Source organism: Heloderma suspectum, chromosome 6 (genome assembly GCF_057233095.1).
Source record: "Heloderma suspectum isolate Gila_16-S chromosome 6, 16-S_ref, whole genome shotgun sequence".
Classification (NCBI taxonomy): Eukaryota; Metazoa; Chordata; class Lepidosauria; order Squamata; family Helodermatidae; genus Heloderma; species Heloderma suspectum.
The window spans coordinates 124,410,234-124,438,194 of NC_139463.1; the positions used below are offsets into that span (position 1 = coordinate 124,410,234).

Genomic DNA, 27,961 nt, shown 5'->3' on the forward strand with positions numbered 1-27,961 from the left:
GAGGGGAGACACATGGGCATAGATACAGGCTAAAAAGGTGTGATTTTTAAAAAAAATCTATACACATACACAGAGAAGATTTTTACAGTACCAAACAGCACTTCAGGCATGTTTGTTTTGGAACCCAGAAGGATCACGTAAACCATATATGTATTACAAAAACAACAAAGAGTCTCGTGGCAACTTAAAGACTAACAAATTTATTCTGGCAGAAGCTGTCATGGGCAGCGCCCACTTCATCAGATGCATGAAGTGCTAACCTCAAATTGGCAGATTCATCAAGACATTTAATTCTATTTCCTTTGGTCTGAATAAAGACAAAGGTGTTTGTTTTTATCACACTACATATATTAATTGGCTCACCTTTGCAATGATGTGTCTGTTATCACCCAACAACCGTAAATGGTAACTGTTAAGGTAATCATTACTGTCTGTCCTCCTCGCATTTCAGTGCCCTACGGCAACACAGTTTACATCTTCCCTGGCCCTGTGTATGTAGATTTGCCAGTTTGAGGTTAACAGCTTCATCCCTCTGTCAAAGTGAACACTGCCCAGAAAAGCTCATGCCAGAATAAATTTGCCAGTCTTTAAGATGCTGCAGACTCTTAGTTGTTTTTGCTGCAACAGACTAACACTGTTGCCTCTCTTGAATATGTATTACATTGACTAACACAACAGAAATATCAAAGTCTCAAAGCAAAACGTTTGGCCTCTCTGCTTTATATACAGCAATCTTTGTTGCTGTTCAGTCATTAAGTCGTGTCTGACTCTTCGTGACCCCATGGACCATAGCACGCCAGGCCTTCCTGTCCAACTTTGTTGAACCGTGTGTGTGATGCAGCTCCAAAAGTTACAAAGACAGAAAATATGTGAGCCACCATCCTTTATCTGCCCAACCCACTCATTTTCTGCAGCCAAGAGAGGCTGTTTCAAGATCAGAGATGGGACAAGTATCATCGTAGGGCCATCAGCCTGTTCTTGAACCCCTAGGCCCAAACTACACTATGAAATATATCTATTCTATACCACTCAAACCATCACGACACCCCTTTAGAAACAAAACGTAACTCTAGGAATTGTAGTTTGGTGAGGATGCTGAGAATGCTCAAAGGACTACATTTCCAATGGTCCTTTGAGGTGAGGGAACAACATGTTTTAGTCTGTAATACATCTGTGCCCTTGAAGAAACAGCTTTGGCCTCCAGACTGCCCAAAGGAAGTGTATCAGATTTGGTTTCGGAAGAATGGTGAGAAACCAGGCGTGGACTCATGCAGTTTCATATGCAGTATCTAGTAGCATATGTATACTTCTTTGGTAGAGCAGCTGGCAACTATTATGAAGCTAGAGTTGGTTCTCACAGCTGTCCAGTGAAGGTCAGTGATTTTTGCTACTAACAAAAGTTAGATATTGCACAGGAGCTGTCTTGCACAGTTCGTACTTTCCTTCTGATAAGAATGTTCCTTTCTCTGCTGTGAGAAACTTTCTTTCCTGCCAATAAATTAAAGCCCCCCTTTTCCCCTCCTTGGTGAAGGGAGGTGTGTGTGTCTTTAACTCTGTGAGACAAGCTCTATAAAAACCTGGGCAAACTGGCCTGCTATCTGTTCTCACCTGAGAAGGGGAAGGTGCTTCACCTGCTGAGGAAAATAGCCCTGGGATGAGGCCTGTTGCTTCAAAGGAACCAGAGCAGCTCCAGCTTTGAGTTGAAGGGCATCTGTAAGCTCTGCTTTCCTTTCCTTTGCTTATCTGCATCCATTTTCCATCAATAAACTCTATCACTCTTTCACACAAGTACCTTTGAATCGGTTTTGTGCGGGTCCTGGCTAGATCAGGCCCCAGGTTTAAGAGAGGAAATCGCAGACCAGGCTCCGTATTCACATACAGGGGCTCTGCCCATCTCACCTTAGTGTGCCCGAATTTGTACTGGTTGTGATCGATGTCCAGAGAGCCCAGCAGTTTCTCTGCTCCTTTCCGGCTGTCAATGAACTGACCCTCAGGGATGGAGGCTGGGTTCAGAATGCGGTACCTGGTGGGGAGGGACATATTCTGTGAGTGTCCCCTGCCAAGGCTGCAACATCCTTCCTATGGGGCCCCGTAGGAAGCACATTAAGGCATGGGGTTTAAATGAGAGAATGAGACGAAACTGGGATTTTACAGGGGTGCAGAAGCAAGCACACAGGGAGCAGTTCTAGTCCTAAGCAGCAGCCTAAAATCCATCTTATCTTACCTTTAGCAACTCATTCCACTGGTCAGAACCGATTTAAGCCCCTCCTCCTGGCATGTGACTATAAATGACACTCCGAATATTTACAATTGGCATTTAATTGCTTATTAGTGTCCATTGCCGCCGCCCCCCCGCCCCCCGAGAGAGTCATTTCTCCTCTGTGCATAATGCAACATCACACTCACTAGCGTACCATTAAGACAGGCGTCTGGGCAAGGTTACAGGTTGTAACGGGCCACAATGGAGGGTAGGGGTGGCAGAGCCCCAATGTGACCCCCAAAAGGGCAGCCTTCCAAGGCAGGGAGCAGGTTCACCTTTGCCTGAAGTCCCCGTAGAGGATCCGGTTGGGGAATCCCTTCCGGCAGATCCGGATCCCCTCCAGAACTCCGTTACAGCGCAGCTGGTGCATGACCAGGGGGTTGTCCATCACACCTGGGAAAGGAAAGAGGGAGAGAGGCGGGGGGGGGGAGGCATCACCCCTTTCAGAAACAGGACTTCCTTGAGCACTCCCCTCCAGCCTTCGTTTAACCATACGCCCCTTCACTTCTTTTTGGAAACAACGAGCTAGGAGCAGCCCTGTAGGACATGGGTGGGCAACATGCAGCCCCCATGGCCATGAATGCAGCCCCCACCCCCCTGCTGCTGCCCCCACACTGCTGAAATTTGGTAGTGGAGCAGCAAAAATATTGGCGGTTTGCCACCAAAACTCGGCCGCAAACCGCTAATGGACTCAAAAGTGCCAAATTCAGCTTCCTCTCTAGCTAAATGTGGCCCTTTTGAGTCTCCAGAGCACCAGACAGGCCGCTTAACAAGATCAGCCTCGGATGGCCTTCTCTCTGTTCCATCAGCCAGGACAGCTAGGCTGGTGAGGACAAAGGAGAGGGCCTTCTCTGTGGTGGCCCCCACTCTGTGGAACTTCCTCTCTAGGGAACTCTGCCATGCCCCTTCTTTAAAGAGCTTCTGCCACATATTAAAATGTGGTTGTTCAGGCAGGCTTTTGGGGTGGGCTAGGGTATTTTTAGAAATATGATGTTTTAATGTAAAATTTTATTGTTTTAAAACTGTTTGTATTGACGTACATCGCCTAGAGTGGCTGGGTGACCGGCCAGATGGGCGATTAAGAAAATAAATAAATAAATATATACATACATACATACATACATAAATTTGCCAATGCATTTGCCAGTGCATTTCAGATGGGATGGCTGCAGGACCTGGAACTGGCCCCCAGACTGCCCAGAGTTGCCTACCCCTGCTCTGGGACATTGTTCCCCAACCTGGCCCCCTCCAGAAGTGTTGGACTAGGGGAAGGCTGCTGCAGCGTATGGGCAATTCCTCGAGAGCTGGACTTCCAGGACTCTGGAGGTGCCCTGCATAGCCTCCCCACTCTCCTCATCATTAGCATTATGTTAAATATGCTAGTGTACGCAGATTTGCTGAAGTTTGCCTAATTATCCATTTTGTCAGATGCACCTTTCAGGCGAGGGCGGGACAGAACAGAAAATTGTAGGCACGGCCCTGCCTGTGAGTTAGATGCCACATGCGGCTGCAAAGCCAGTGCCAAGGGTCGGCATGGCCGGCCCCCGCTGCAGTCCGAGCAGTGGGCCCAGTGAGAAGAGCTCCATGGATCTGCTCCTCTGCCTCTTGCTTGCTGCCTGCTTGCTCACTCGCTCGCCTCTCGCTCCGGATCAGCACATGAATGACAGCTGTGAAGAGGAGGAGCAGGGCTGGCCCAAGACCTTTGCTGCCTGAGGTGATGGACAAAATGGCTGCCAGTCCAGGAACTGACTGGACTGGCAGCTGAATCTCACTTCAGTGTTGTTGACAGGATAGTGTCCTTCGCTGCAATTGGAGGGCGGCAAGCTAACTTAGGGGGCTCAGGACAGGCTGTGTGGGGTCAGGAGGAACAACTGGAGGAGTGCTGTCACCCCACAAGATCTGCCACCTGAGGCAGCTGAGCCACTCTGCCTAATGGCAGGGCTGGCCTTGAGGAGGTGCCACCAACTGCTTGGTCCCTGGCTCTCTGTTGGGCAAGCAAGTGGAGGAGGAGGAGGAGGAGATGGTGATGTGGAAGAAGCAGATCTATTGAGGGAAGGACGCCCACTGAGGATGCCTCACCCACAGCCAGATAGCCAAAAACAGCATGACACGCTTCTCGCTCCTAGCCTGAGCGCCCCATCCCCATGTGGTTACCAGGAGCCTTCCTTTCGTTGGGGATGATGCACCGCACAAAATGTGGATGGGTGGTCTTGAGATTGGCCATGAGCTTGTTCAGGTTCTCCTGCCAGAGATACAAAGAAAGAGAGGGGGGGCGGGGAGAAAGTGTGTCAGTAGTTGTTTAGCTTGCTTCTCCCCCTTGATCCCCAATACCTGAGCGATCTATCACCAGGGGTGCAAGGGTCCAGGCACCAGGTTGCCCCTGGCGCCTCAACAAATGGGTCTTGGTGACCACAGGAAGGACTCCTGAGTCAGAGCCCACAATCCTCGATAGCCTGGAGTCGTGCAGCACTGCATGGCAGTGAGGGGGCAGAAGAGACCAGAACACACCCACATGGACAGATCTCTCTGCTCTCACTAAGTATCCGCCTCTCCCCTCTTCCAAGGTTTCGCAAAAAGATGTGCACACCCCTGGGAATCACACACAGCGACATCCTCTTTGCTTCCTGGCTTCTCTTTCTAGAATCATCACTCTCCCCCACCCCCTCTGCTCCTCCTTGAGTTGGATCCTTCCTCCTGCTCCCCATGTCTCTTACCCGATGAAGTGCAGAGACAGTCTGGAAAGATGATCCTTTCTTCTTGGAACCCTTCCCTTTCCCTCCATCTCCACCTGAGGATAGAGACACAGAACCAGTTTATACACACCTTGAAGACCTACCGCTACCAAAATATCCCTTATCTACACAAGCATTCAAGGTACAGGCGCTTTAGTGTTGAAAGATTGGCCATCTCTTTCATCCACCCATCCAACCTCCATCCATCCTCCATTGTCCATCTATCCATCCTTCATCTGTCCTTCATCCATCCAACCTTCATTCTCCATCCATAATCTGTCCTTCATCCTTCATCCATCCATTCTTTCTCACATCTCTCCATTGTCCATCCTTCACCTGTCCTTCACCCATTGACCCATCCATTCTTCATCCATCCTTCATCCATCCAACCTTCATTCTCCATCCATAATCTGTCCTTCATCCTTCATCCATCTATTCTTCCTCACATCTCTCCATCGTCCATCCTTCACCTGTCCTTCATCCATTGACCCATCCTTCATTCTTCATCCATCCTTCATCTGTCATTCATTCTTCATCTATCCCTTGTCATCCATCGTTCTTCATCTATCCTTCATCCTCCATCCATCCATTCTACCCATTCTATCCATTCCATTCATCCATCCATTCATTCATTCATTCATTCATCCATCCTCTATCCATCCTTTATCTGCTCCTCATCATCCATCCATCCATCCATCCATCCATCCATCCCTTGTCATCCAAGTATCCATTGTCATCCCTCCATCTGTCCTTCATCATCCATCTATCCATGCATCCTTAATGTATCTTTCATCATCCATCCCTTGTCATCCTTCTATCCACTGTCATCCCTCCATCTATCCTTCATCATCGTCCATCCATCCATCCTTGATCCAAGCCTGTGAGCTTTTCTACACAAGGAATTATTGTGCACATGCCATTCCCTAATCATGGTTTATGGATTCTTTAGATGATATCCTGACCCTCCAGTTTTGCTTCTGTGTCTAACCAGCATGGTTAGGTTTTTTTAGAGCAGGGAAAATGCAGTATTTAATTGTGTATTTGAACTATTCTGCTCTACCACAGTGCCACCTGGAGGTTATGTAGAGGAAAGGCAGGAAAGGAAACACTGTTTGTCTAGTGCTCAGCTATCAACTCTGAGATAAAACCGAAAGCAGATACAGCTGATTAACAAGCTCGTGTAGAAAAGCTCTGTGTATTCTGTCATCTGTTAAAGGCTTCCTTTTGTTGCCATGTCCTTGTTAGTTTTCATTGAGGTGATGAACATGTGTTCCACTTCAGGGTGGAGGTGGAGGGGTCCCATGGCTGAATGCTCCTTCATACCTGCTTCCAAATAATCCCCTCCTCATGGAAATCTATCATGCCAGGGAGAAAGGCTCTGGCTGAGCCTTCTTCCTGACATGCTAATGGTCTATGTGCAGGGAATATTTTTTTTGTTCACATGGAAGCTTGCAGCCACGGGAGTCCCCAGGTACTCACCCCAGGGAGATCCAGGCTGCACACACTGAAGTCTCTGAGGGAATTATTATTCTCATGGGAAAAGTTGCATCAGAATTACAAAGTGACACAGACTTTTATTTTGGGAATGGAGGAAGATCCAGGACAAAGCAGAAACCTGGTACCATACCCCAGGACAACCCACAGGCACCTTTGTGGAGGAATATATTATGCTGGAGTTGGCCTTAATCCTCCCCCACCCCCATTTTCTCTCCCCACAGCAGCTAACCAGGTGCTTTCATGAAACCCTTGAGTGCAGCATGAAAGCAACAGCCCTGCCTGGTTGGTCCCCCAATAATTGGTCATGAGAGGTACACTCCGTGGTGGTTGTGATGTCAGTGGGGCGGTGAATCCTCTCCGGGTTTCAGTAAGAGCCAATCAGAACTCTAAAGGAGCTCTCCAAGGCGCGGAACAGTTGTTCTGACTGCAACCCGGAGAGGATTCATTGCCTCACTGACATCAGAGCCACCAGCCTCCACTGCGTTTAGTGTAATGACTTCTAGCAGGCCCCCTCCTCATCAGACCTCCCCACACACCCTCGCGAGTGAACCCTGGTGGACGAGCAGCAGTTGAATAAATGCTGAAAGGCTTGGAGCCATTGCTGAAATTCCTACAATGTCCCAGAGGACCTTCAAGGTAGCGTCACTGTGGGGCATTGTGGGAAAACTTAAACAGCGGCCTTCCTGGACCAACATTGTGTCAGGGGCACCCAGCAACTGCCGGAGTGCTGATACCAGCCCTGGTGTTCTCATTTCCTCTTTTCCTGCCTCCATTCCCTGCTCCCGCCACCACATCTCTTTAATTCGGCCTTTTAAATGGTGAGAAGTGGTTTTAATGTCATAAGAACATAAGAAGAGCCCTGCTGGATCACACCAAGGGTCCATCTAGTCCAGCATTCTGTTCACACAGTGGCCAACCAGCTGCTGACCAGGGGCCCACAAGCAGGGCATGAGCGCAACAGCACCCCCCCACCCATGTTCCCCAGCAACTGGTGTACACAGGCTCACTGCCTCTGGTACTGGGGGTAGCACATAGCCATCAGGAATAGTAGCCATTGATAGCCTTTTCCTCCAGGAATTTGTCCAGCCCCCTTTTAAAGCCATCCAAACTGGTGGCCATCTCATTTCAGCGCTGTCTGAATGTTTTAATATGGTTTTATTGCTTTGATGTTTTTATGTATTGTTCTTCTTTGAACTTTCGGACACCTCCCTACTGACATCTGTGGAAAGGTGGGACATCAGTAATCAGTCGTTGATCGTTAATGATCTCACCAGCCTCGGTGCCAGCATAGCTGGAGAAGAGCGTAGCCAGGAGCTTGAGGGCCGACTTCTGGTAGAGCCCCACCACCGTCTCGTTGAGGGGGTCCTTGTTCTTCTCCAGCCAGCCAAGGATGTTGTAGTCGACGGTGCCAGCGTAATGCATGAGGGAGAAATGGGCCTCCGGCTTGCCCTTGGCGTTGCGCGGCTTCCCGAAGTTGTTCGACTTGCCCAAGTGGTTGTCGTACAGCTTGGCCTTGAAGGTCATGTCGGAGGCTTTTGGAAACATGCACTCCTCCTCCAGGATGGACATGATGCCCAGCGGCTGCCCGAGAAGAGGGAGAGAAGAACGACTACAACCATGAGATATGGTCAATCGACAGGGAACCGGGGGGAGGGGGCGTGAAGTGGCTCAAATGGTTACGAAACACTGAAAAGCTCCTGTAATGTTGTGAGTCACAATAGGGACGCTAAAAATGGCAAGTCTGTATCAGTAGCCGCACTGAGCAAATCCAGTAATTCGCACTGGGTGCACAAGTCCACATTCAGAGAAGCATATTCCATTTTTTAAAGAAATATTTTAAATTAAAGCAAAACAAAACAAATCTGGGAAGAGCTGATTGCAGATGTCCCAGGCATGGCCTGAAGACAGCTACCTCGCTGAAGCTAAGCAGGTCTGGGTCGGGTCAGTGCCTGGAGGGGAGACCACCTGGGAACCACATGTAGGCTCCTTGAGATCCATGTTGGAAGAAAGGTGGGATATAAATGAAGTAAGTGAATAAGATTTCACGTTGTTTGGCCCTTTGTCCGTGGGCTATGGCTGGTGCCAAGCATCAGCATGGTTGGGCACCTGTCGAGGGCCCACATCCCAGCAAGGGGCCCACCGACAAGAGTCCGCTCCTCTTCTTCGCCAGTACAACCTGCTTGTTCACCCGCCACTCACTCTAGCCCAGAAGGAGGGAGCAAGACATGAACAGGGGTGGTGAGAAGGAGGAGCGGGAGGAGTTGCCACTGCCTATTTGCTCTTTGGCTCTCCATCTAGCAAGCGAGCAAGGTGACAGCAACAATGAGGAAGAAGAGGAGAAGCAGTAGCAGTTGGCAGTCATGGTGGGGAGGAGGTGGACTTGGTGAGGGAGGGACCCCCATGGAGGGTGTCTTGCTCACGGGCCCTCCAGAATTTGGGGACAGCACTGGCCCCAGGGCTCTGCCTCTCGCAAGAAACAGAACACTGTGCAAACCTTGAACATCCCGTCGCTCGGTGAACACCTCCTAACCCCGGACTCTCTCATGCTGCCTGCCAGACTCCCTGCCCCTCTTGATTTAATAGTTGTGTCAGTCAAAAACCTGTTTTTTTTAACTGGGAGGCTGGCCTGTTGCAAAATGAAGTGCTGGCTTCCAGCACCATCTTTATTTCCAGGAATGCCTTGGAGCCCCATTCTTAGAGAGTGAAAATGGTGGGGGGCTGCAGCTGAGCACGTTCAGACACCCAGCACAAACAAAAAGGAAACCTACGGCTTGTAGGGGCTGTCCTGGGGGGCTGGGGGGGGAGCAGGGAGGGGTGCCTTCTCTTTGAGTGTGGTTGTGTATGTGTGTTGCCTGGGTTTTGCGCATGGGTGTTTTGCTTTGTGTGTGTGTATGTGTGGGGGGGGATGTTTTGCCTACTATGAAATGGGTGTTGGAGCAAAAACTGTGGGTTCCAAAGAGCGGTTTTGTGTTTTGGAGCACAGAGTCCACCTCTGCCTTTTACTTAAGTTCTTGGCCAAGTTACTTTTGTTTTAGCCTCACCAGTTTGTCTCCTAGGAAATGGCTATCGTGTGACAGGCCATGGCAACCATGGCAGCCATTCTGTGAATGAGCAAGCCCTTTCATGGCAGCCATTCTGTGAATGAGCAAGCCCTTTCATGGCAGCCATTCTGTGAATGGGCAAGCCCACCCCCATGGCAACCATTTTGTGAGAGCGCCCCATGACACTCTCTCGAAATTCCAACTGTGCGCCCGCCAACTCCCAAAGCATGGGGACTCTTGCGAATCCAGCCATACCTTCTCGATGAGGTCGATGCAGGCCTGCAGGTCCATGCCGAAGTCGATGAAGACCCACTCGATGCCTTCCTTCTTGTACTCTTCTTGCTCCAGCACGAACATGTGGTGGTTGAAGAACTGCTGCAGCTTCTCGTTGGTGAAGTTGATGCAGAGTTGCTCAAAGCTGTTGAACTGGGGTGGAGAAATCAAATCACTCCAAGGGCCAGTGAGACCGCCCCACCTCCTTAAAGGTAATGCCCCCGTCTTGATCCCCGCAGCACGCGCGGCAACAGACTCACGTCGAAGATCTCGAACCCCGCAATGTCCAGCACCCCGATGAAATACTGCCGGGGCTGCTTGGTCTCCAGGGAGTTGTTGATTCTCACCACCATCCAGCTGAACATTTTCTCGTAGACGGACTTGGCCAGGGCCCCGATGGAGTAGTACACCTGTACAGACACGAGCAGGGGTGAGGCTGGTCGCTGTAGACCCTGGATTTAGCGGACTTACAGAGGGGCAGGAGGCGGCTTTGGACAACCATGTGTATTACTTTTCTTTTCCCACTGCCCTCCCAGTGCATTTCCATGCTTCACAACTGCTTCTACATTCCTGATACGTTAGAGCAAATAAACAAACAAATCTGTTTACCAACCCTATATATATAATTTAAACTACTTATATGCCACTTCATATCATAAGATTTCTAAGCAGTTTATATATAAAATATATAAATTACAATATAAACGCCAATGTACAAATAATAAATACATTAGAAATGTTACAAAAACAGTCTAGTGTGATTATAAGTCAGGGAAAACCTGAGTAAACAACAGGTGCGTCTCCAAGAGGTATCTAAAGTTTGCCACAGTTTTTGCTTCTTAGACCACACACGGGAGAGCAGTGTGGAAGTTGGGTGCCGCTACCGAGAAGGCCCGTTGATGTGCCGTTACTTGATGGCACACTGCTGGTCGTGGGACGATCAACAAGGCCTCCTCGGATGATCTCAGGGCTCAATTCGGTGTATAGAGGGGAAGACGATTGGTTAGGGATCCTGGTCCAAAGGATACCTGAAAATGCTACACAGAGAGCTAGGAGACCCTGCTGAATGGGGTCAGCTGTGGCAAGTGGGGGGGGAACAGCCCCCCAAACCAGGCAGAGGGGCCTTCTGCAAGAAGAGCCCTTCCCCTTGCAGAAGGTGCTGTCCTCTCACGGAAGGCAGATCCTCTATTCAACCTACACACACACACACACAAACACACACACACAAACACACAGCACGTGCAGTCACTGTGACTACAGGAATAACATGGATTCTGCTTCTGGTGTCCTGATGCTGAGCAAAGAAGCACCACTTTGTTATACATGTGCTTGCCCAGCAGGTCACCCCTTGACTATAAAACGTTTTTGAAAGTAAGAAGAAAGGATTTCATGGTGAGCAGCGCCAGCCGCAGGGGGCCCTGAAATGCCCATGCCATCCCAGGTGCTGAAGCCGGGCCTCTTTTCCGCTGTCCCATCACCTGCTGCTCTCTGGGTGGTCATTTAGGGCCCCCCTGGGTTGTGGGGCCCCAGACTTCAGCCCCACTGTCCAGCCCTAGTTGTAGCACTGGACACAAGAGGTATCCCCCCCTCGCCCCAAGGAAAGGGAGACAACAAAGACAAAGTGTGCAAGCTCCGGGCAAAGTAGCCCAAGCCGCTGTGGTGTAGTGGTCAGAGTGCTGGACTAGAAGCAAGGGGGACCTGGGTTCAAATCTCCACTCAACCACTTAGGGCACAATTGAGATAGGCGGCCGCCTCCGAACTCAGAGGCGGCCACCTATCCAAAGCAGCACAGGAGAAGCACGGAGGGGATCGTTCCCTCCGCGCTTCTCCTGCCCTGCATTTTCGGCTAGACAGCCGATTGCAGCTGTCTAGCCGCGGGAGGATGGAGCAGGGGAGGAGGCTGCTGCACGACACATTGGATGTGTCGTACAGGCATTTCCGCCCTCCCCGCCCTGGAACGCCCCCAGACACGCTCCTTTTCGGCCGCTCCACACTCCTCTTGTGAGCATGGAGGACGGGGCTGTTCTGTGCTGCCTCTGAGGCAGTGCGGAAGTGTGGGGAGGGTGGTTCTCTGGGAACCGACCTCGGAGCGTGGGAAGAAAACAAGATATCCTACGGCCATCTAGCCGCTGTCTAGCAGCCATAGGATTGGTCCCTAAACTTGTGGGATTACCTCACTAATCTCATGGGGCTGTAGTGAGAATGAAATAGGGGCGGGACGGAGCAGGTATGCTGCTGTGGCACATTTCAAATGTATGTGGTATGTTTCAAAAACCTTCTGAAAACTCCCTTGTTCACCCAGGCCTTCTGAGGGCTGTACATCATCGCAGTTGATCATATGTGACTCTATTTTACTGCTTTTTGTATTGTTTCTGTATCGTTAGTGTTTCCAATAGTGGATTTTAAAATGTATTTGTTTCGAAATTGAAATAGTTTTTAATAGTGTTTTAATATTGTATTGAAATGTGATATTTAATATTTTTATGTGAACCACTTGGAGATTTTTAATATTAAGCAGTGTATCAAACAAACAAGAAGAGCTGTGCTGGATCTGAGCAAAGGCCCCTCGAGTCCAGCATTCTGTTCTCACAGTGGCCAACAGAAATGCCTGTGGGAAGCCCATGAGTGCAACAGCGCCCTCCCGCTAGCATTCCCCTGAAGCTGGTATTCAGAGGCATAAAGCCTCTGATCTTGGAAGTAATCTGCAGCCATCCTGACTAATAGCCATGAATTGCCTGATCATCCAAGCTCCCAGCCCCACAAGCCACCGGTATTTTCTAAAAGGCCAGGGGTGCAGCACTTGAAAAGGAAGATCGAACCTCTGTGGTAGGCAGCCCTCCTTCCCAAGGTCGGCCTGAGACCAAATGGCATCTGAGATTAGGCGTGCCTTTGGTGGCTGAGCCCTTCCATTTGTTCAGCTTTAAAATACCTGACTTTAAATACCTTAAATCCCTGATTTTATCATTGCCTTTGAGCTGCCCATTTCATGACTCTGATGCGCAGTTTGCAGGCATGAGTGTTCCCTGTCATAGGAAGGGGTGAATCTGCATGCTGGGCGGGATGGGTCCATGGTATTTCCCCCTGCAACGTGAACTGTTTGTACTATTTCTTTCAGCTGTTGAGCGCATAGCTGGGAAGATCGCCTCTGCGACAGGTGCGCCCTGAGCCCGGCACCCCCCAAATCCAGCACCCCAGGCAGCCTCTGGATTGCCTGCCCCTAAACCCAGCTGTGCGCATTCCTGGTGACCTTTTTTTGTTCGCTTTTTAAAGCTGGTTTCTGGGCTTAATTATGGCAGCAACAGTTAGAGAACCAGTGTACTTCTGGGCATGTTTACTCAGAAGTAAGTCCCATTATGCTCAATGTGGCTTGCTCCTAGGAAAGTGTGCATAGCTTTGCAGCCTAAAAGCATTTTTAAAGCAAGTCTGGAGGACGAATCTTGAGGACTCTGAATTTGGAAGACCAGAGGGAGGCAAACTATGTGGCTGGTGTTGCCAGCTTCAGCAGCTGTTTCTCAATCATGCTTGCACATCTGTAAAAAGCCTGTAGCACCCTTCCCCAACCTGGTGCCCTCCAGATGTGTTGGACTACAACTCCCAGCATCCCCCAGCCAGCCAGCTGGAGGGCTCCCCATTGGGGAAAGGCTAGGCGACAGCGCTTTCCTTCCCCTGGAGGAAATGGGTCCCTTTAAGAGTTGTGTCACAGGCAGAAATTCAACAGGTGCAGCTTTCTCTGCCACTGCCACTCTGGGGAAAGCTCTGCTAGATCAAAACATCCATCTGTCAGGCAGCTTCTGTCGGGGGACTCTAGGGAAGTGGAGCTGAAGCCTAGCCCAGCCAAGCAGTGCTACTGGCCAGTGAGCATCCTCACCTGTTGGACATTTTGCCCCTTGGTGACATATTCATTGCCGACCTTCACCCGTGGATGGCAGAGTCCCTTGACCAGATCGGCTGAGTTCAGACCCATCAGGTAGGCGGATTTATCTGCGTCTGGAAAGAAAAGGAAATTGTTCCAGTAGATGCCACGGTGCTTTCCTCCCCCATGATGTCTTTCCCCTTCCATAGACCTCTTCCTCGCTCATACGCCACATCATTTATTTGCAGCATGTTTACCCCGCTGTTCAGCCAAAAAAATCATAAGATAGTCCCTGGCCTCAGGGTTACCACGTAAAAGACACGGCACAAAAGGAAAAGGGGTTGGGAGGGAGGAGGAAAAAAGCAAACCTCGAGCACCCGTTTTTAGGTCCAAACAGGCCTCTCCCGCCCTCTCCCCCCAGCCCACCATCTCTTTTCCTCACCCTCAGTCCCATCCGGCTCAGCTTGTTCCTCCCGCTGCTTCTGCTTGAACTTCATGTTGCCGTAGTGCATGATGGCGCCTGTCAGCTTGTACACCCCGACTTTCTCCTCTGGGGTGAAACCCAGAACGTCAAAGGCGCTCTGGGTGAATATCAGAGGGGAGACAGCAAACGTCACACAGGGCGGGACTCAGGTTGGCACCGTCAGCTTTTGCCGCCCGCCAGGTTTCCTGGGCTGCCGCTCTGGGATCAGACCTGCAGGTGGCGCTGCTCTACCCCTAGGAGCTGATTGGTCCGTGATGGCCCTGGCTAGCTATAAATACTTCCAGGGCAAGCCTCGGGCTGTGTTTGAGCACCAGGGGCTCTACCGTGCTTCATAAGTCGATAAGAGCCCTTGCGGACCAGACCAAAGGTCTTCGAACATCCTGTTTCTGACAGCAGCCACCAAGATGCTTCTGGGGACCCCACATGTAGGGCATGAAGGAAATAGCACCCCCTGAACTGTTCCCCTGCCCCAGTAACGGGTATTCAGGGGGTTCCATTTTGCCTCCTGTGTGGTTGGCTGCTTCTCGTTCCTGGCTGGTATCCTTAGCTTGATTCTTTTCTCGTAATTTTGGATTCCCTTCTTGTTCTATCACCTGCTGTTGCTTCCTGACGCAGGTCGCGATCTTACGCTTACTAAGGGATCCCCAACCTTTTTGAGTAAGTCGGCACATTTGGAATTTTGGAAGAGGGTTAGGGGCGCTCTTGCAAAATGGCTGCCAAGGGAAGGGGCTTGCCCATTCATAAAATGGCTGCCATGGTGGGCACAGGTGGGCACAAAACACCCATTTCCCGGAAAGCAAACTGGTGAAGCTGAAAGTAAACTAATTTGCCCAGGAACTAATTTGCCCAGCTCCCCAGTTAAAAAAATAAAAATGAGTCTCAAGGAATAAAATTAAAACCGGGAGTGGCAGGGAGCCTGGCAGGCGCCAAGAGAGGTTGTCTCCAGGAACAATGGTGCCCGTGAGTCCAATGTTAGAGACCCCAGAGCTAGGGTGAAAGGCCTACTGAACACCGTGGGACTGACTTCTGAGTTAAACATGCCTAGGTTTGCGCTGAAACTCATCATGTGGAGCACGGTGACCTCTTGATCCCATCCCAATCCGCGTTACCCAACATAGCATGGCCTACAGAATTCCCTCTTCTACGCAACTGTGAAAGGTGCGGGAGACCCGTTCCTTCTTTGCCCCAATCCAAGGTCACTTACATCCGTAGCCATCAGCTCCTCGGAATCATCAATGGAGGCCACGGTCACCTCTCCTTGGGAGATGTAGTGGTAGTCATAGGGGTTGTTGGTAACCAGGAGCAGGTCTGTTTGGAGGTTGGTTGGGGAAGAAACAGACGGACAGGCTGAAGCTTACTAGTGGTGTCACTGCAGTGTGGTCAGGGGACGACTCTCCAGAAGCAGCCAATAGAAACAAGGGTTTGGATGCTCGAGGGAGTAAGTAGCTGGTAGCATGTGCTCGAGGCCCAGGCTGAGACCCCCAGGTGAATATTTCACCCGTTGAGGTACAAAAAAAGGAGATTTGCCCACAGCCTAAACTTCCAATTTTAAATGGAAGCTGCCATTGCCCAAGATTATCTACATAACTCCATCCCCGGTATGGTGGAAGACCTCCAGGTTTCGCATTGGCTACCTGAGTGGCAAAGAGTTCAGTTTAACACTGAAAGTGCTAATAAGGACTGCAGAGAGACTGTACTACCTCTGCCTCATGGAGGATAAGCTGTCAGTGGCTACTAGTCCTGATGTGCTGCTTCCAGTATCAGAGGCATGATGCCAATGTACCCCAGTTGCTGGGGAAAAAGAGCGGGAGGGGGCTGTTGCACTGAAAGCTTCTGGGTTTCCCGTGGGCAGCTGGCTGGCCACCGTGTGAACAGAATGCTGGATGAGATGGACCCTTGGTCTGATCCAGCAGGGCTCTTCTGATGTTCTTTTGTTCTTATCTGCACCCCTTGTTCTTATCTACACCTACAGCCCTCCATCCTTCCAAGGTCGGTAAAATGAGTATGCAGCTTGCTGGGGGAAAGGTAGTTAGAACTGGGGAAGGCAATGGCAAACCACCCCACTATAGAGTCTGCCAGGAAAACGCTGAGGAAAAACGGCGTCCCTCTAGGGGTCAGTAATGACTCGGTGCTTGCACAAGAGGAACCTTTCCTTTCCTTTCCTTTCCTTCACCCCTTGAAGGGAGAGAGTTTGGTATAGTAGTTTGTTCCTTGCTTCCTTGTTTGTGCCTTTGCTCCTTCCTTCCTTCCTTCCTTCCTTCCTCTCTCTGGGGCCTCCTACTTAGATTTGCACTACAATGTTCTAGAAGTTATGAATGGCCAAAAAAGAGGAACTGCATCACCAAAAAAGAGGACTGTGATTTGCATATTTGTTTTTTATTATTACATTTATATCCCACCTTTTCTCCTCTTACAAGGAACCCAAGGCGGTTTGCAAGGTCTATTTTATCCTCACCACAACCCTGTGGGGTAGGCTAGGCCGAGAGTCAGTGACTGGCCCAAAGTCACCTAGTGAGTTTCATGGCCGAGAGGGGACTAGAACCCGGGTCTCCCGAGTCCCAGTCCAACACTCTATTCACTAGATCACACTGGCTCTCTATGCATATAAAATCTTCTATACATATAAATATGCTAATTTATATGTATAGAAGCAAATTTATAAATAAGTATTATCATTTAAATAGAAATACAGTCCATCCTGCCATAACATGGACAACTGTGACCAAATGACCCTGTATGTCTGCCATCGATGGACAACAGTTCTTATCGTTGAACTGGAATTGGACTGGACAGCCCTTCAAATGATGTCTTCAAACAGAGGACGGTCCTCTCTAAGAGGACAGATAAGAACATAAGAAGAGCCCCGCTGGATCAGACCAAGGACCCATGTAGTCCAGCATTCTGTTCACACAGTGGCCAACCAGCTGACCACGGAAAGCCCAGAAGCAGGATACAAGTGCAACAGCACCCTCCCACCCATGTTCCCCAGCAACTGGTGTATATGGGCAGACTGCCTCTGATACTGGTGGTAGCATAGAGCCATCAGGACTAGTAGCGGTTGATAGCCTTCTCCTCCAGGAAAAAATAACCACTCTCACCTGAATGTTCCAGGCATGCGATTTCCACTGACAATCTCAGTGGAGACAAAAACCAAGGAAATAACAAAACAGTAACTGGAAAGGGGCATAAAATATATGGGCAGAGAAACTTGTTCTCTAACTGATTACCCACTGGGAACTCCAGTGTCTTCCTGCTTCCCCCCGCCCCGAGAAACAAAACAAAGCTTTACCCAGAAGTTCTGGCTTCTTGTTGGATAGGATCTGGTAGAAGATATGGTAGTTTCTCTCAGCTTTGAGCTGGAAAATTACCCGGGACTTCTCCAAGAGATCTAAGAGAGAGAGAGAGGGAGAGAGAGAGAGGGCGGGCTGGCTGGCTGGCTGGCTGGATATTGTGTAAAAGTCAGGCAGTATAAAGAAAGCAGTTAGGAATCAAAAGATTAGATAAAGTATGGGCCCATACATGACTGGGGTTGGTAAAACTCTCTTAACAGGAGTATGTATGGTTAGATAAGGAATTTGGGGAGAGCAGTTACCTCTCCAACCCAATGCCCTCCAGCTGTGTTGGACTGCAAATCCCATCATTCCCATGCTGGCTGGGAATGATGGGGGTTGCAGTCCAACACAGCTGGAGGGTACTGGGTTGGGGAAGGGTGGGCTAAAGGGATGAAAAGAAAGACATGTAGGTAAGCACAGACAGATGGAAACACAGGTGGACAATGCAGACGGACACACGGATAGGACTGACAGCCAAGCGTCTGGTACCAGGCTCACTTACAGGTTTCTATGTCGGCAGACGCCAACTTTCCTGTTGCCCCGAAATGTATTCGGATGAATTTACCCTAGATGGAAACAGACGGGCGTGAATATATGAGGGCGGGTGGCCTTGGATCAATGAGACCTGGGTTCAAATCCTCCACTCAGCTAAGAAAATAATTGGATGGCCGTGAGTAAGGCGCTAGCTACTTTTCAGCCTCACTGAGCCTACCTTGCAGGGCTGGAGACCAGGAGGCTGTAATGGGTCTCTTGGGTTCCTTGGAGGGAGAAAATATGGGGCAGAGAGATCACAACAATGTTCAATTACCATCCAAGAAGGGCATATGGTAACAATCCTTGGCATCAATCAAAGATTTTACCACCAGACAGAGTCCCAGAGGGGACTTTGGTGTGTCTTAGGTTCCTTTACTGTTGGGGTGTTGAACCTGTTTCAGCTCAAGGGCCACATTCCATTTCGGAGAAGTTCTCGGGGGCCACATTCCAGTGGTGGGCAGGCTGAAGGCAAATGGGGCTGGGCCAAATGCCAGCATATTTTAGCTTCAAGCTCTTCCTGCCTCTAACTAAGCCTTAAGAGAGGCATCCCAGCCTTTTAGAATGGGGGGAAAATTGCACAAAGCCAGGAAACCACCAAATGATCCCTGCCTATACAGGGAAGACTTACAAATCGGGACGAGTTGTCGTTCCTCAAGGTCTTGGCGTTGCCGAAGGCCTCCAGAGCAGGGTTGGCCTGGATGATTTGATCTTCCAGTGTCCCCTGAAGGTGAAACAAATGGTTAGAACAAAGAGGGGAAGGAGGACAGTTGGTTCTTTAATTCTGTACCCTCAAATCCCCTTCGTATCCCGTCATCCTCTTTATGGCACTGCTGTGGGGGAAGTTCAGAGCGCTGCTGTGGGGGGAAATTTCAGCAACCAGGCCGTTCTTTAGTGGACGGAGGGTGCTGGACTGAACACAAGGAAGGCCTAGTCAGGCATGCTAGAGGCTTAATTCTTGCGGGGGTGGTAAACATATGTGTGGTCTGTACCACTTCAGACACAGATGGGGGGACATATGATGGATTGCTCCCCCTTGAAAGAAAGACAGAGAACATGATCAAGGTTGTTTCTAGCCTAGCCTAACAGTAACTCACTATGTAGGTTTTGTTTTTGCTTTTGTATGGAGGAACATTCAGTTTATTAATGGACCAGCCCCTCCACGGCAGCCATTTTGTGAGAGTTCCCATGACACACTCAAAATTCTAAATGTGCTCACCAACCCAGAAGGGTTGGGGACCTAAGAGTCAAAGCCAGGGTAGGCTGCTGGCTTCGATGTTGGTGGACCAGTGAATCCACTCCGGGTTTCAGTCAGACCAGTCAGAACTCTAAAGGAGCTATGCAAAGCAGAACCAATCAGAACCAGTCAGTACCTTGGATAGCTCCTTTAGAGTTCTGACTGGTTCTGACCAAAATCCGGAGCAGATTCCCCCCCCCCCACATCAGAGCCACCAGCCACCACTAGTCTAAGCACCGAGGAGGGAAAGGCCTGGAGTAGGTCTATGATTCACAAACATGCTGTAAACCAGCCCTCCTTAACTTGGTGCCCTCCAGATAAGTTGGACTACAACTCTCATCATCCCAGACAGCATCTGGAGAGCACCCAGTTCAGTAAGGCTGCTATAAATGATCAATAATGGTAAAGACCTTGGCAGAACTGGTGGCCTCTTTCTTGCGGTCACCAATGGCAGCGATGCTGGCAAAGTATTGGATCACTCGCTTGGTGTTCACTGTCTTTCCGGCACCGGATTCTCCGCTGGAAGGAGGACAGAATACAATGGGGAGACAGCAGGTGGGTGGGAAGAGTGTGCAGGCTTAAGTTTATGACTGCTAATCCATTGTAGGGGGGAAAAACCCCTTCTAAAATGTAATGTTTACCACTAGGAGCCTTTTTACACAAAGCTTTTATTGTGCACTCATGATTGCTCACCCATGGTAGTTTGCGGGTCCTTTACATGATGTTATCATCCTCCAGGGCCTCTCCCATACTTTGCAACCATTATTGCATTATTTTTTTAGATCGAGGTAAGCCTGGTATATCCTGAATGGCGCTATAAAATGCTCCATTCCACAGCACCATCTACTGGCTGTGTAATGAAACATATAGAACGGCAGAGAAAGAAACCCCCCAGAAAAAAGCACATGTAAAGGAGCCGATCTTAATCCCACAAATCATTTGGAAGCAGAAACCCTGGTAAAGGTGTGAGATAAAAACCTCATGTAGAAATGCCCTAAAATTTTTAAAATTGTAAATAGAAAATGTATTTTGGTACTCACGTGATGAGGATGGACTGGTTTTCTCGGTCTGGAAGGAAACAGGAAACGTAAGAATAGCCACACTGGGGTCCACCTAACCCTGCATTCTGTCTCTGGGAATGAGTGGCTAGTCAGATGCTGCCCGGAAGCTTGCAGGCAAGGTAAGAAGCTGAAAATCACCCCCTTGTTGTTTATCCCTAGGATCTGGTCATCAGAAATAAGAGTCCCCTTCAACATGGATGTTCCATTTCTAGATGCTGTGGGTAAGTAACCATAGGCCTGTGGCAGGGGTGTTGAACCTCTTTCCGCCCGAGGGCCAAATTCCATTTTGGAGAAACTATCCAGGGCCACATTCCAGTGGTGGGCAGAGCTGAAGACAAAACAGGGTGGAGCCAAAGGCAAAGAGGGTGGAGCCAAAATACCAAACATACCAGCATCTTTCAGGTTAAAGCTGTTACTGCCAGTAAGTCAGTCTTAGGAGAGGCATTTCAACCTTTTAGAATGGGAAGTAACCTGTGTAAAAGCTGGAAAGCCCTCAAACAATTGGAGGAAAGGGGGTGGGAAATGTGGGTGTGGCCATCTGGACAACTCAAGAGGTCCAGGTTCGGCTCATGGGCCTGAGGTTTTACATCCCTGCTCTATGGATTTTCTCAGGCTTCTAATGTTTTTTTTTTTTTAATGTAATTTATGCCATATAGCCATGGCATCATATTATGCAATTATACAATGGTTTATATGGGTTATTATACATTGCATTAGGAAAAGAGGAGAATTTTTAGAAAGCTGCTTAGGATAAGAGGGGGATGCTGAATCTGAGTGAGTGTTTTTTGGACCAATTTCCCCAGAGACACCTTAGAACAATATAGCACTCTCAACAAATGGAATCTCCACACACTAAAAAAAAAAAGTGTTCTAGAACTTGTGCAGGGTACAAAAGCATATCCCAAACCAACTATATCTCTCTCCCTCCCTGTTGCCCCCCCCCCCATTTATACACTCTTGGGGGAGTTTCACATGTGCTTGTTCATGACTTGATCACTGCATGTGTGAACAGGCCTTTATGAGTGCCGGGAGTACATGTACAGCGGAATGAGGTGGTGGAGTGGGCTGTACTGTTTAAGGCTGCAGGATGGAGCTGCCATTCTGTGAATGCTAAAAAACACACACAACAACCCTGCAAATGAATAACTAGCACAGCAAGGAGGAAAGTTCATGGTAGCCTGCTGTGATTTATGTTTTGTTATGGAGGGGAATTTAAAAAAAAATGTTTCCCCCCTTATAATCTCAAGTATCATAGTCTACCACTTTATGATTATACCACCTTATCCCCATTTCATTCTGCTGTATGGATAGACCAGGCCAAAAATGACAACGCGAGACAAATGCGTTGCATCAGTCGTAATGCTGTTCAGTGAGGCCAGACACATATTCAGCTTCTGGTCATGAAGGCCATAGTAATCAGGCATAGAAAAATGAAGTGATGTACCAGGCCGTAGACACACGCCAAAGCCCCCAAAAGAAGGACACACCCTCAGAAAAGAACAAAAATATTATGGCTTCTCCTAAGGGTTCTCCGGAGGTAACTGCTGTGGGAGAGATGTGTCCAAAACAAAAAGAGCGAAGTGGGCCCCCATACCTGTCAACATGTACTGATATGCGTTGTCGGAGATAGAGAAGATGTGTGGAGGGGCTTCGCTTCGCTTTTTGCCCCGGTAGGCCGCTACAACCTCAGCATTATAGACCGGCAGCCATTTGTAAGGGTTAACCGTCACACAGAAGAGTCCAGAGTATGTCTGGGGGGAAAAAGTAGAGGAGCTGAAAAGCAGCAAAAAATCTGGTTAGAAGAAACCATAGAACCATAGAATCATAGAGTTGGAAGGAACCTCAGAGAACATCTAGTCCAACCCCCTGCTCAATGCAGGCTCAGCACTGCAGGGTGCAGCTACAACATCCTTGACAGGTGGCAGTCAGTCTCTGCTTAACTACCTTCAGCAAAGGAGAACCCACCACCTCAAAAACTGCCCCCTCAAAAGCCAGTCTATTCTACTGCCCAACTATTAGGTTGATGCAGCACAGATAAAAAGAACTGGCTCTGGGATATCCAGAACACAAAAGAGCTTTCAATCGGTGCCCAGCAAGCTAGAAAATCCCAAAGATCTTAAAAAGAAACCATTTTAAAAACAGATTTCCTGTCCTCTGATCAAGAAGAAGAAAAACAAGGCTGGTCATCATGTTAATGATGAGACCTGTTCTAATGTAAAAGGAAGAACTTCTTCACACAGCACATAATTAAACTATGGAAGTTGCTACCACAAGACGTAGTGATGGCCACCAGTTTGGAAGGCTTTCAAAGAGGGTAAGGCAAATTCACGGAGAAGTCTATTGATGCCTACTAGTCCCGATGGCTATGTGCTGCCTCCAGAACCAGAGGCAGTCTGCCTATGTACACCAGTTGCTGGGGAACATGGGTGAGAGGGTGCTGTGGCACTCATGCCCTGCTTGTGGGTTTCCCATGGGCAGCTGGTTGGCCACTGTGTGAACCGAATGCTGGACTAGATAGACCCTTAGTCTGATCCAGCATGGCTCTTCTTATGTTCTTATGTATGCAAGTAATACATTCTGCAGTATCTAAAGTCACCGAGGTGATACATGAATGTTGTATTTTAGCAACATCTTTGTGTCCAGAACAAAATGCTCTTTATCCTTTAACTATGTTCAAGATGCAACCAAATGCCATTGGCTGACGGTTCTGGACACAGCCTGCTACCTCCCTTGCTGATACCGAGTCTAGAACGGTCAGCCAAAGGTGTTTGGTCGCATCCTGAACATAAAGTGCCATTGATTTTAATGGGAGGAAAGCAGATGGGGTTGCGTATCTCACTGTATTCTTTGAAAGGAAATCCTTGCTTCCCCCTTGATCTAGAACAGGATGCAATCATGGATCACAGGAGTGTCAAACCTCTTTCAGCCTGTGAGCCAAATTTAAGAAAAGCTGAAGTGGGGGTGGGGCTGAAGGCAAAATGGGGCAGGGTCCCAAACCCCAAAAATACCAGCAGATTTTAGCTTCAAGCTCTTCCTGCCTGTCACTAAGCCTTCAGAGAGGTATTCCAACCTTTTCGAATGGGGAAAAACTGCACAAAAGCCAGGAAGCCATCAAGTGATTGGTGGTTGGGGGCATGGCTGTCTGGATTTGGCTCACGGGTCCTGAGGTTCAGCATCCTTGATGTACTAGGATGGGAGACCCAGCAGCCTGTTTCTACAAGAGACGAGTTGTGATGCTCACGCCTTGATTCAGAAAGGACACTGGCCTCCTTCCTGATCTATAAGGAAAAGTCAAAGGAGCTGGAAGTTGGTGCAACTCCAACCAGAGTTGCTTGGGAAGCCACATCGCTGTTAGTCCGGAAAAGTGAGTACCCCCACACTTCTCTTGCTGATCCGGAAGGTAGTCTACAAGGGGGATATTTCTTGGCAGGTAATGGGAGGGGGCATGACATACTTCAGTTCTGAGAGGCAGTGCGGTGTAGTGGTTAGCATGTCAGACTAGGACTGGGGAGTCCCAAGTTCAAATCGCCACTCAGCCATTAAGTTTGCTGGATAAGCCAATCGCGGTCAGGCTAACTTACCTCACGGGGTTGTTGCGAGAATACAATAGAGGAGGGGCAGAACTGTGTACACCACCTTGAGCTCCATGGATGAGAAGTGTGATATAAATGTAATCAACAAATAAGAAAAATACAAATCTATGCAGAACACAAATATTTCTGGCCCACCACATCAACATAGAAGCTGACTTGGGCTCTATGTGCCCCATATCTGCAAGTGGGGCTGGATTAGTGGTTGTTGTGAAAAAAATCCCTACGTTCAGCTCCATTTTCAGTGGGATTCTGCTAGGCTGTGTGTGGTGGGACAGTGGGGGGAGAAGGGCAGGAACAGGATGGTCCTATTTCAGCTTGCTCCAGCATGGTGACTGGGGGTGATGGGAGTTGCTGTCCATCCGGAGGGTGGGGCAGGTTGGGGAAGTCTGTCCTAGATGATGAGGGTCCCCCCTACCCTCCGACTCACATAGATCATCCAGGCCGCATAGCGCTCCTTTAGGTTGTAGAGCACGGCAGGTTCGTGTAAGAAGGTGAGCATGGCCATGTCCTCGATCTTGTCAAACTTGGGCGGGTTCTGCTGGTGGACGTCGGCCTCCTTCACGGTCACTGTCTGAAGGAGGGGAGGAAGGAGTGTGAGCTGGCAGAACAACCCCCACCCTAGATTCCAGTGACAAACTCCCCCCAAAGCTGAGAAGCCCAGCAACCCCAGCCAGCAATTCCCAGTCGACCTTTAACCTTCCTTAGCCAGCACCACGGCTTTCCAGCATTCTCCCTCCATTTTTGGATCCTGACGCCAGCTCTTTGCCCTCAGTCACGCCATAGCCATGGCCTCATGATCAGAGGCGGCCTGACATTATGGGCAACGGGGGCGGTGGGTGACTTCTTACTTGTTCCTCACTTCTCCCAGTCTCCCCAGGCCTTAATTCAGGGGTAGCCAACCTTTGGGGGCTGCGGGCACATTTTGCAATTTGAGAAACTGCCCTGGGCACCTCCACAAAATGGCTGCCATGGGAGGCATGGCAAAGCACAAGTAACCTGCCCAAAAGCCCGAGTAAAAGGCAAGCAGGGGGTGGTCTGAACCCCAACACGCTAAACAACTCCTTTGAACCCATGGTTTTCAGCACCAACAGAAACTTATTTCACTGCAGTCTCAGCTGCTGCTAAAAGCTTTGGCTATGAGGCAGTATAGAAATGTAATAAATAAATAAGTGTAATCAATAAATAAGAAAATGTGTGAATTTTTAAAAAGTGGGAGAGGTCAGGCCCCTTGGCAGGCAGCAACAAAGGTGTCTGTGGGCACATTGGCGCCAACCCCTGCCTTCACTGGGTACCGCTCTCTTCTTTGAACCTTGCTGTCTTTCTGAGTCATTAATCCCATGAGCCCTTCTGCTGAGGCCTCCCTTCAACCCACACACCTGCCCTCACTAGCACCAACCCTACTCTTGCCCCATTTGATCAGTGGAGGCTGGGGGCTCCAAGGTCAGTGGGGGGGGGAATCCACTCCGGGTTTCAGTCAGAACCAGTCAGAACTCTAAAGAAGCTCTCCAAGGTGCTCCGCATTTGACCTCTGGCTTCTCAGGGCCGCCTCCTCTGCCCTTCATGCCCTGGGCTGCTCATGGCCACCCTCAGCCTGGCCTGCCCCATCCTTTGCTGTGCTCCCTTTGACCTTTCAACCATGCTCCGGCCTGCTCCACCGCCACAGACCTTGCCGTTCTCGGTTTGCACGGTGACCATGCTGCCCTCGCGGCTCAACACCTTGCCCTTGAGGAACTCTTCTTTCTCGTCGGGCACGAAACACTCGGTACGGATGTCGAAGGTCCGGGTCTGGTCCTCCAGGCGCTCCCTGTCCGATTTGCGGAGGTAGGGGGCTGCAGCACCGAACTCAGCCATGTGCGCATCACCCATGCTGTGCAGGGCGCAGGGAGGATGGTGTGAGAGACACACTGTAACGTCGCTGATGCTATGGCCAGCCACGTCAAACAAAGGAGTGCCCAAAAGTTTACCCTTCCCCCCGGTAGCAAGACTGCAAGATGGACATTTCCCCCCAGAAATATCCACCTCAGCCCTGGATATTTCCATTTCATACCCGCTTCCGTGAATTAAACCCCCAATACTTTTTTATTTTATCCGTCTCACTCCCATTGCAGTCAGATATAGGGGGAGACCTAGGCGTGGGTGGAAGAGAGGTTGGAAGAAGGTCGTCCTACCTGTCAGAGCCTTCGGGGAGAGTGTTGTAGAAGAAACAGAGGCTGAGAGGGGAGAGAGAGAGAAAATTGTGGGGAGAGAGTGAGTTAGACTTGAGTTCTTCACATCTCCCAGATGGGCTGGAACAGCCTGTCAGAGGGTGTGGAGTTAAGGACAGACAGCTGCCTCTTAGAGCATGATGTTAGAAAGCAGGGGGTGGCTTGCAACCCTCCCCTAGCTTGGGGGGCACTAGGAGAGAATAAGGAGGCTTCCCCACATCTTATTATTTCATCTACGCAGCTTATCCCAGCTCCTCAATTTTTCTGCCCCCCAAACATCCACCTAGTACCCGTTTGTTTCCAGCCACCAATCTTTTGTCTCTCTTCTACTCCTCCTTGCTTTATCTCTTTGCTGCACTCCAAGCACCAATCCTATGCGCGTTTAGACAGAAAAAAGTCCGACATCTCCCAGCATGCCCCAGGTAGCGATGCTGGCTGGGGCACGCTGGGAGTTGTCGGACTTTTTTCTGTCTAAACATGCATAGGACTATGCCCTTAGTCTCATTCCCTAGACCTTTCTAGGGAATACCAGTTCTGTACTCGCTAATCTCGGTCTCCTCTGGGCCTCCTTCCATTCCCCAGTTCTCCTCTGCATTGGCACCCCATCACTCTACGTTTTAACTTCAGTTTCCAGTCTTTTGTGCTTTTAGAGCTCTCTCCTCTCCTTTATTTTTCTTCTCTGCCTGCTATGAATTCTTCCTGTCATGTGGCCCTTGAGATGTTGGACTCTAGCTCCCGCCAGCCGCAGCCAGCATGGTCATTGGTCAGGGTTGATGGGAATTGTAGTCCATCTGGAGGGCCACATATTCCTCTGCTCTATGTTAACTCCTGCCTGCCTCCTCCACGTAGCATCCGCCCTCAAAATTCCCTTTCATCAGCAAAGCTTTTTCTCACCCACCTCACTCTCATGGACCAATCGTTTAGGAAAGCCGCAAGTCCCTTTTGGGACTTCAGATGAAGAGTTCTGCCAAACCCGGAAGATTGCTGGTTGGTCCAACACAAGATGTTTTCCTGATGATTCTACGGCTCCATCCTCACCACTCGTTTGTCCATCTCTGACCTTTCCCCTTGAACACCCACTGCATCCTCACACATTCATCAGAAAACTGCGCACGGAAGACATGTCTATACCACCCAAAGATGTGCATCCTAGAGATGTCTGTACCAGAAAGACATCTTTCCCCGCAGTGCAAACTTGTGCCAGCTGATCTAGAAAGGCAATAAAAATGCCATCTCCGCCCTCTCTCTGGATCCAACGCAGAAGGAATATTTGCAGAGGCCTTAGGCTGGAGGAATTTTTTCTTTCTCCAGTCCCTATGTGTGTGGCTTGCCCCTTTCTTCCCCACAGGTTGAAATCCTAGTTTATTTCTTCCCTCTGGTTCACTCTCTCTCCTCTGCCCACCATCACCAGAAATTTGCCCCAACACTTACGGCGGGAAGGTAACTCAGCCTGGCGTCCGAGCAAGATCTGAGCCTTCTGCAATCCCCCTCCCTTTATATCCTTCCTTCCAAAATAGCATCAGCCCCCACCCCAATCTTCCTCCCCCTCCTCGTAGGCCCATCGCAGCTGTGAGTGACACGATGACAAGAAAGCAGAGAGATGGCTCCACGGAGGTTTCGCCTGACCATGAATGGCGCTCTTCTTCATCCCTTCATCTGTCCCCCTCCCACCCCACAATCCCTTGATTCCCAGAGGAGAGACACATTCCACAGGCGGGGGGTGGGGGGGGGGACAGAGACGCACTTGGAGGGTGCTGGTGGTAGCAGATAAGCATGAAGGAATTGAGCTGGAATGACAGCATGATTTGTGGGGGGTTGGGAGGTGTGTGTGTGTGTGGGGGTGATATTAGGCCAGGAGAGAGA

The 27,961-nt window shown here is 49.6% G+C and overlaps 1 protein-coding gene across 1 annotated transcript in view; it reads right to left on the reverse strand.

Moving 5' to 3' along the window:
* Positions 1-25,745, reverse strand: part of LOC146343019 (myosin-6) — a 47,662-nt gene extending 21,917 nt beyond the window's left edge. The window contains exons 1-19 of the mRNA XM_084806493.1: positions 25,560-25,745; positions 24,322-24,465; positions 21,896-22,052; positions 20,281-20,308; positions 19,651-19,759; positions 18,635-18,727; positions 17,985-18,038; positions 17,689-17,701; positions 17,430-17,528; positions 15,345-15,448; positions 14,099-14,237; positions 13,672-13,790; positions 10,064-10,213; positions 9,786-9,956; positions 7,761-8,070; positions 4,975-5,048; positions 4,415-4,502; positions 2,536-2,653; positions 1,900-2,023 (exon numbers count right to left, since the gene is read on the reverse strand). Of these exons, the coding sequence (XP_084662619.1) occupies positions 1,900-2,023; positions 2,536-2,653; positions 4,415-4,502; positions 4,975-5,048; positions 7,761-8,070; positions 9,786-9,956; positions 10,064-10,213; positions 13,672-13,790; positions 14,099-14,237; positions 15,345-15,448; positions 17,430-17,528; positions 17,689-17,701; positions 17,985-18,038; positions 18,635-18,727; positions 19,651-19,759; positions 20,281-20,308; positions 21,896-22,052; positions 24,322-24,465; positions 25,560-25,745 (2,280 nt within the window). The remainder of the gene's footprint in view (positions 1-1,899; positions 2,024-2,535; positions 2,654-4,414; positions 4,503-4,974; positions 5,049-7,760; positions 8,071-9,785; positions 9,957-10,063; positions 10,214-13,671; positions 13,791-14,098; positions 14,238-15,344; positions 15,449-17,429; positions 17,529-17,688; positions 17,702-17,984; positions 18,039-18,634; positions 18,728-19,650; positions 19,760-20,280; positions 20,309-21,895; positions 22,053-24,321; positions 24,466-25,559) is intronic.
* Positions 25,746-27,961: the final 2,216 nt, after the last annotated feature.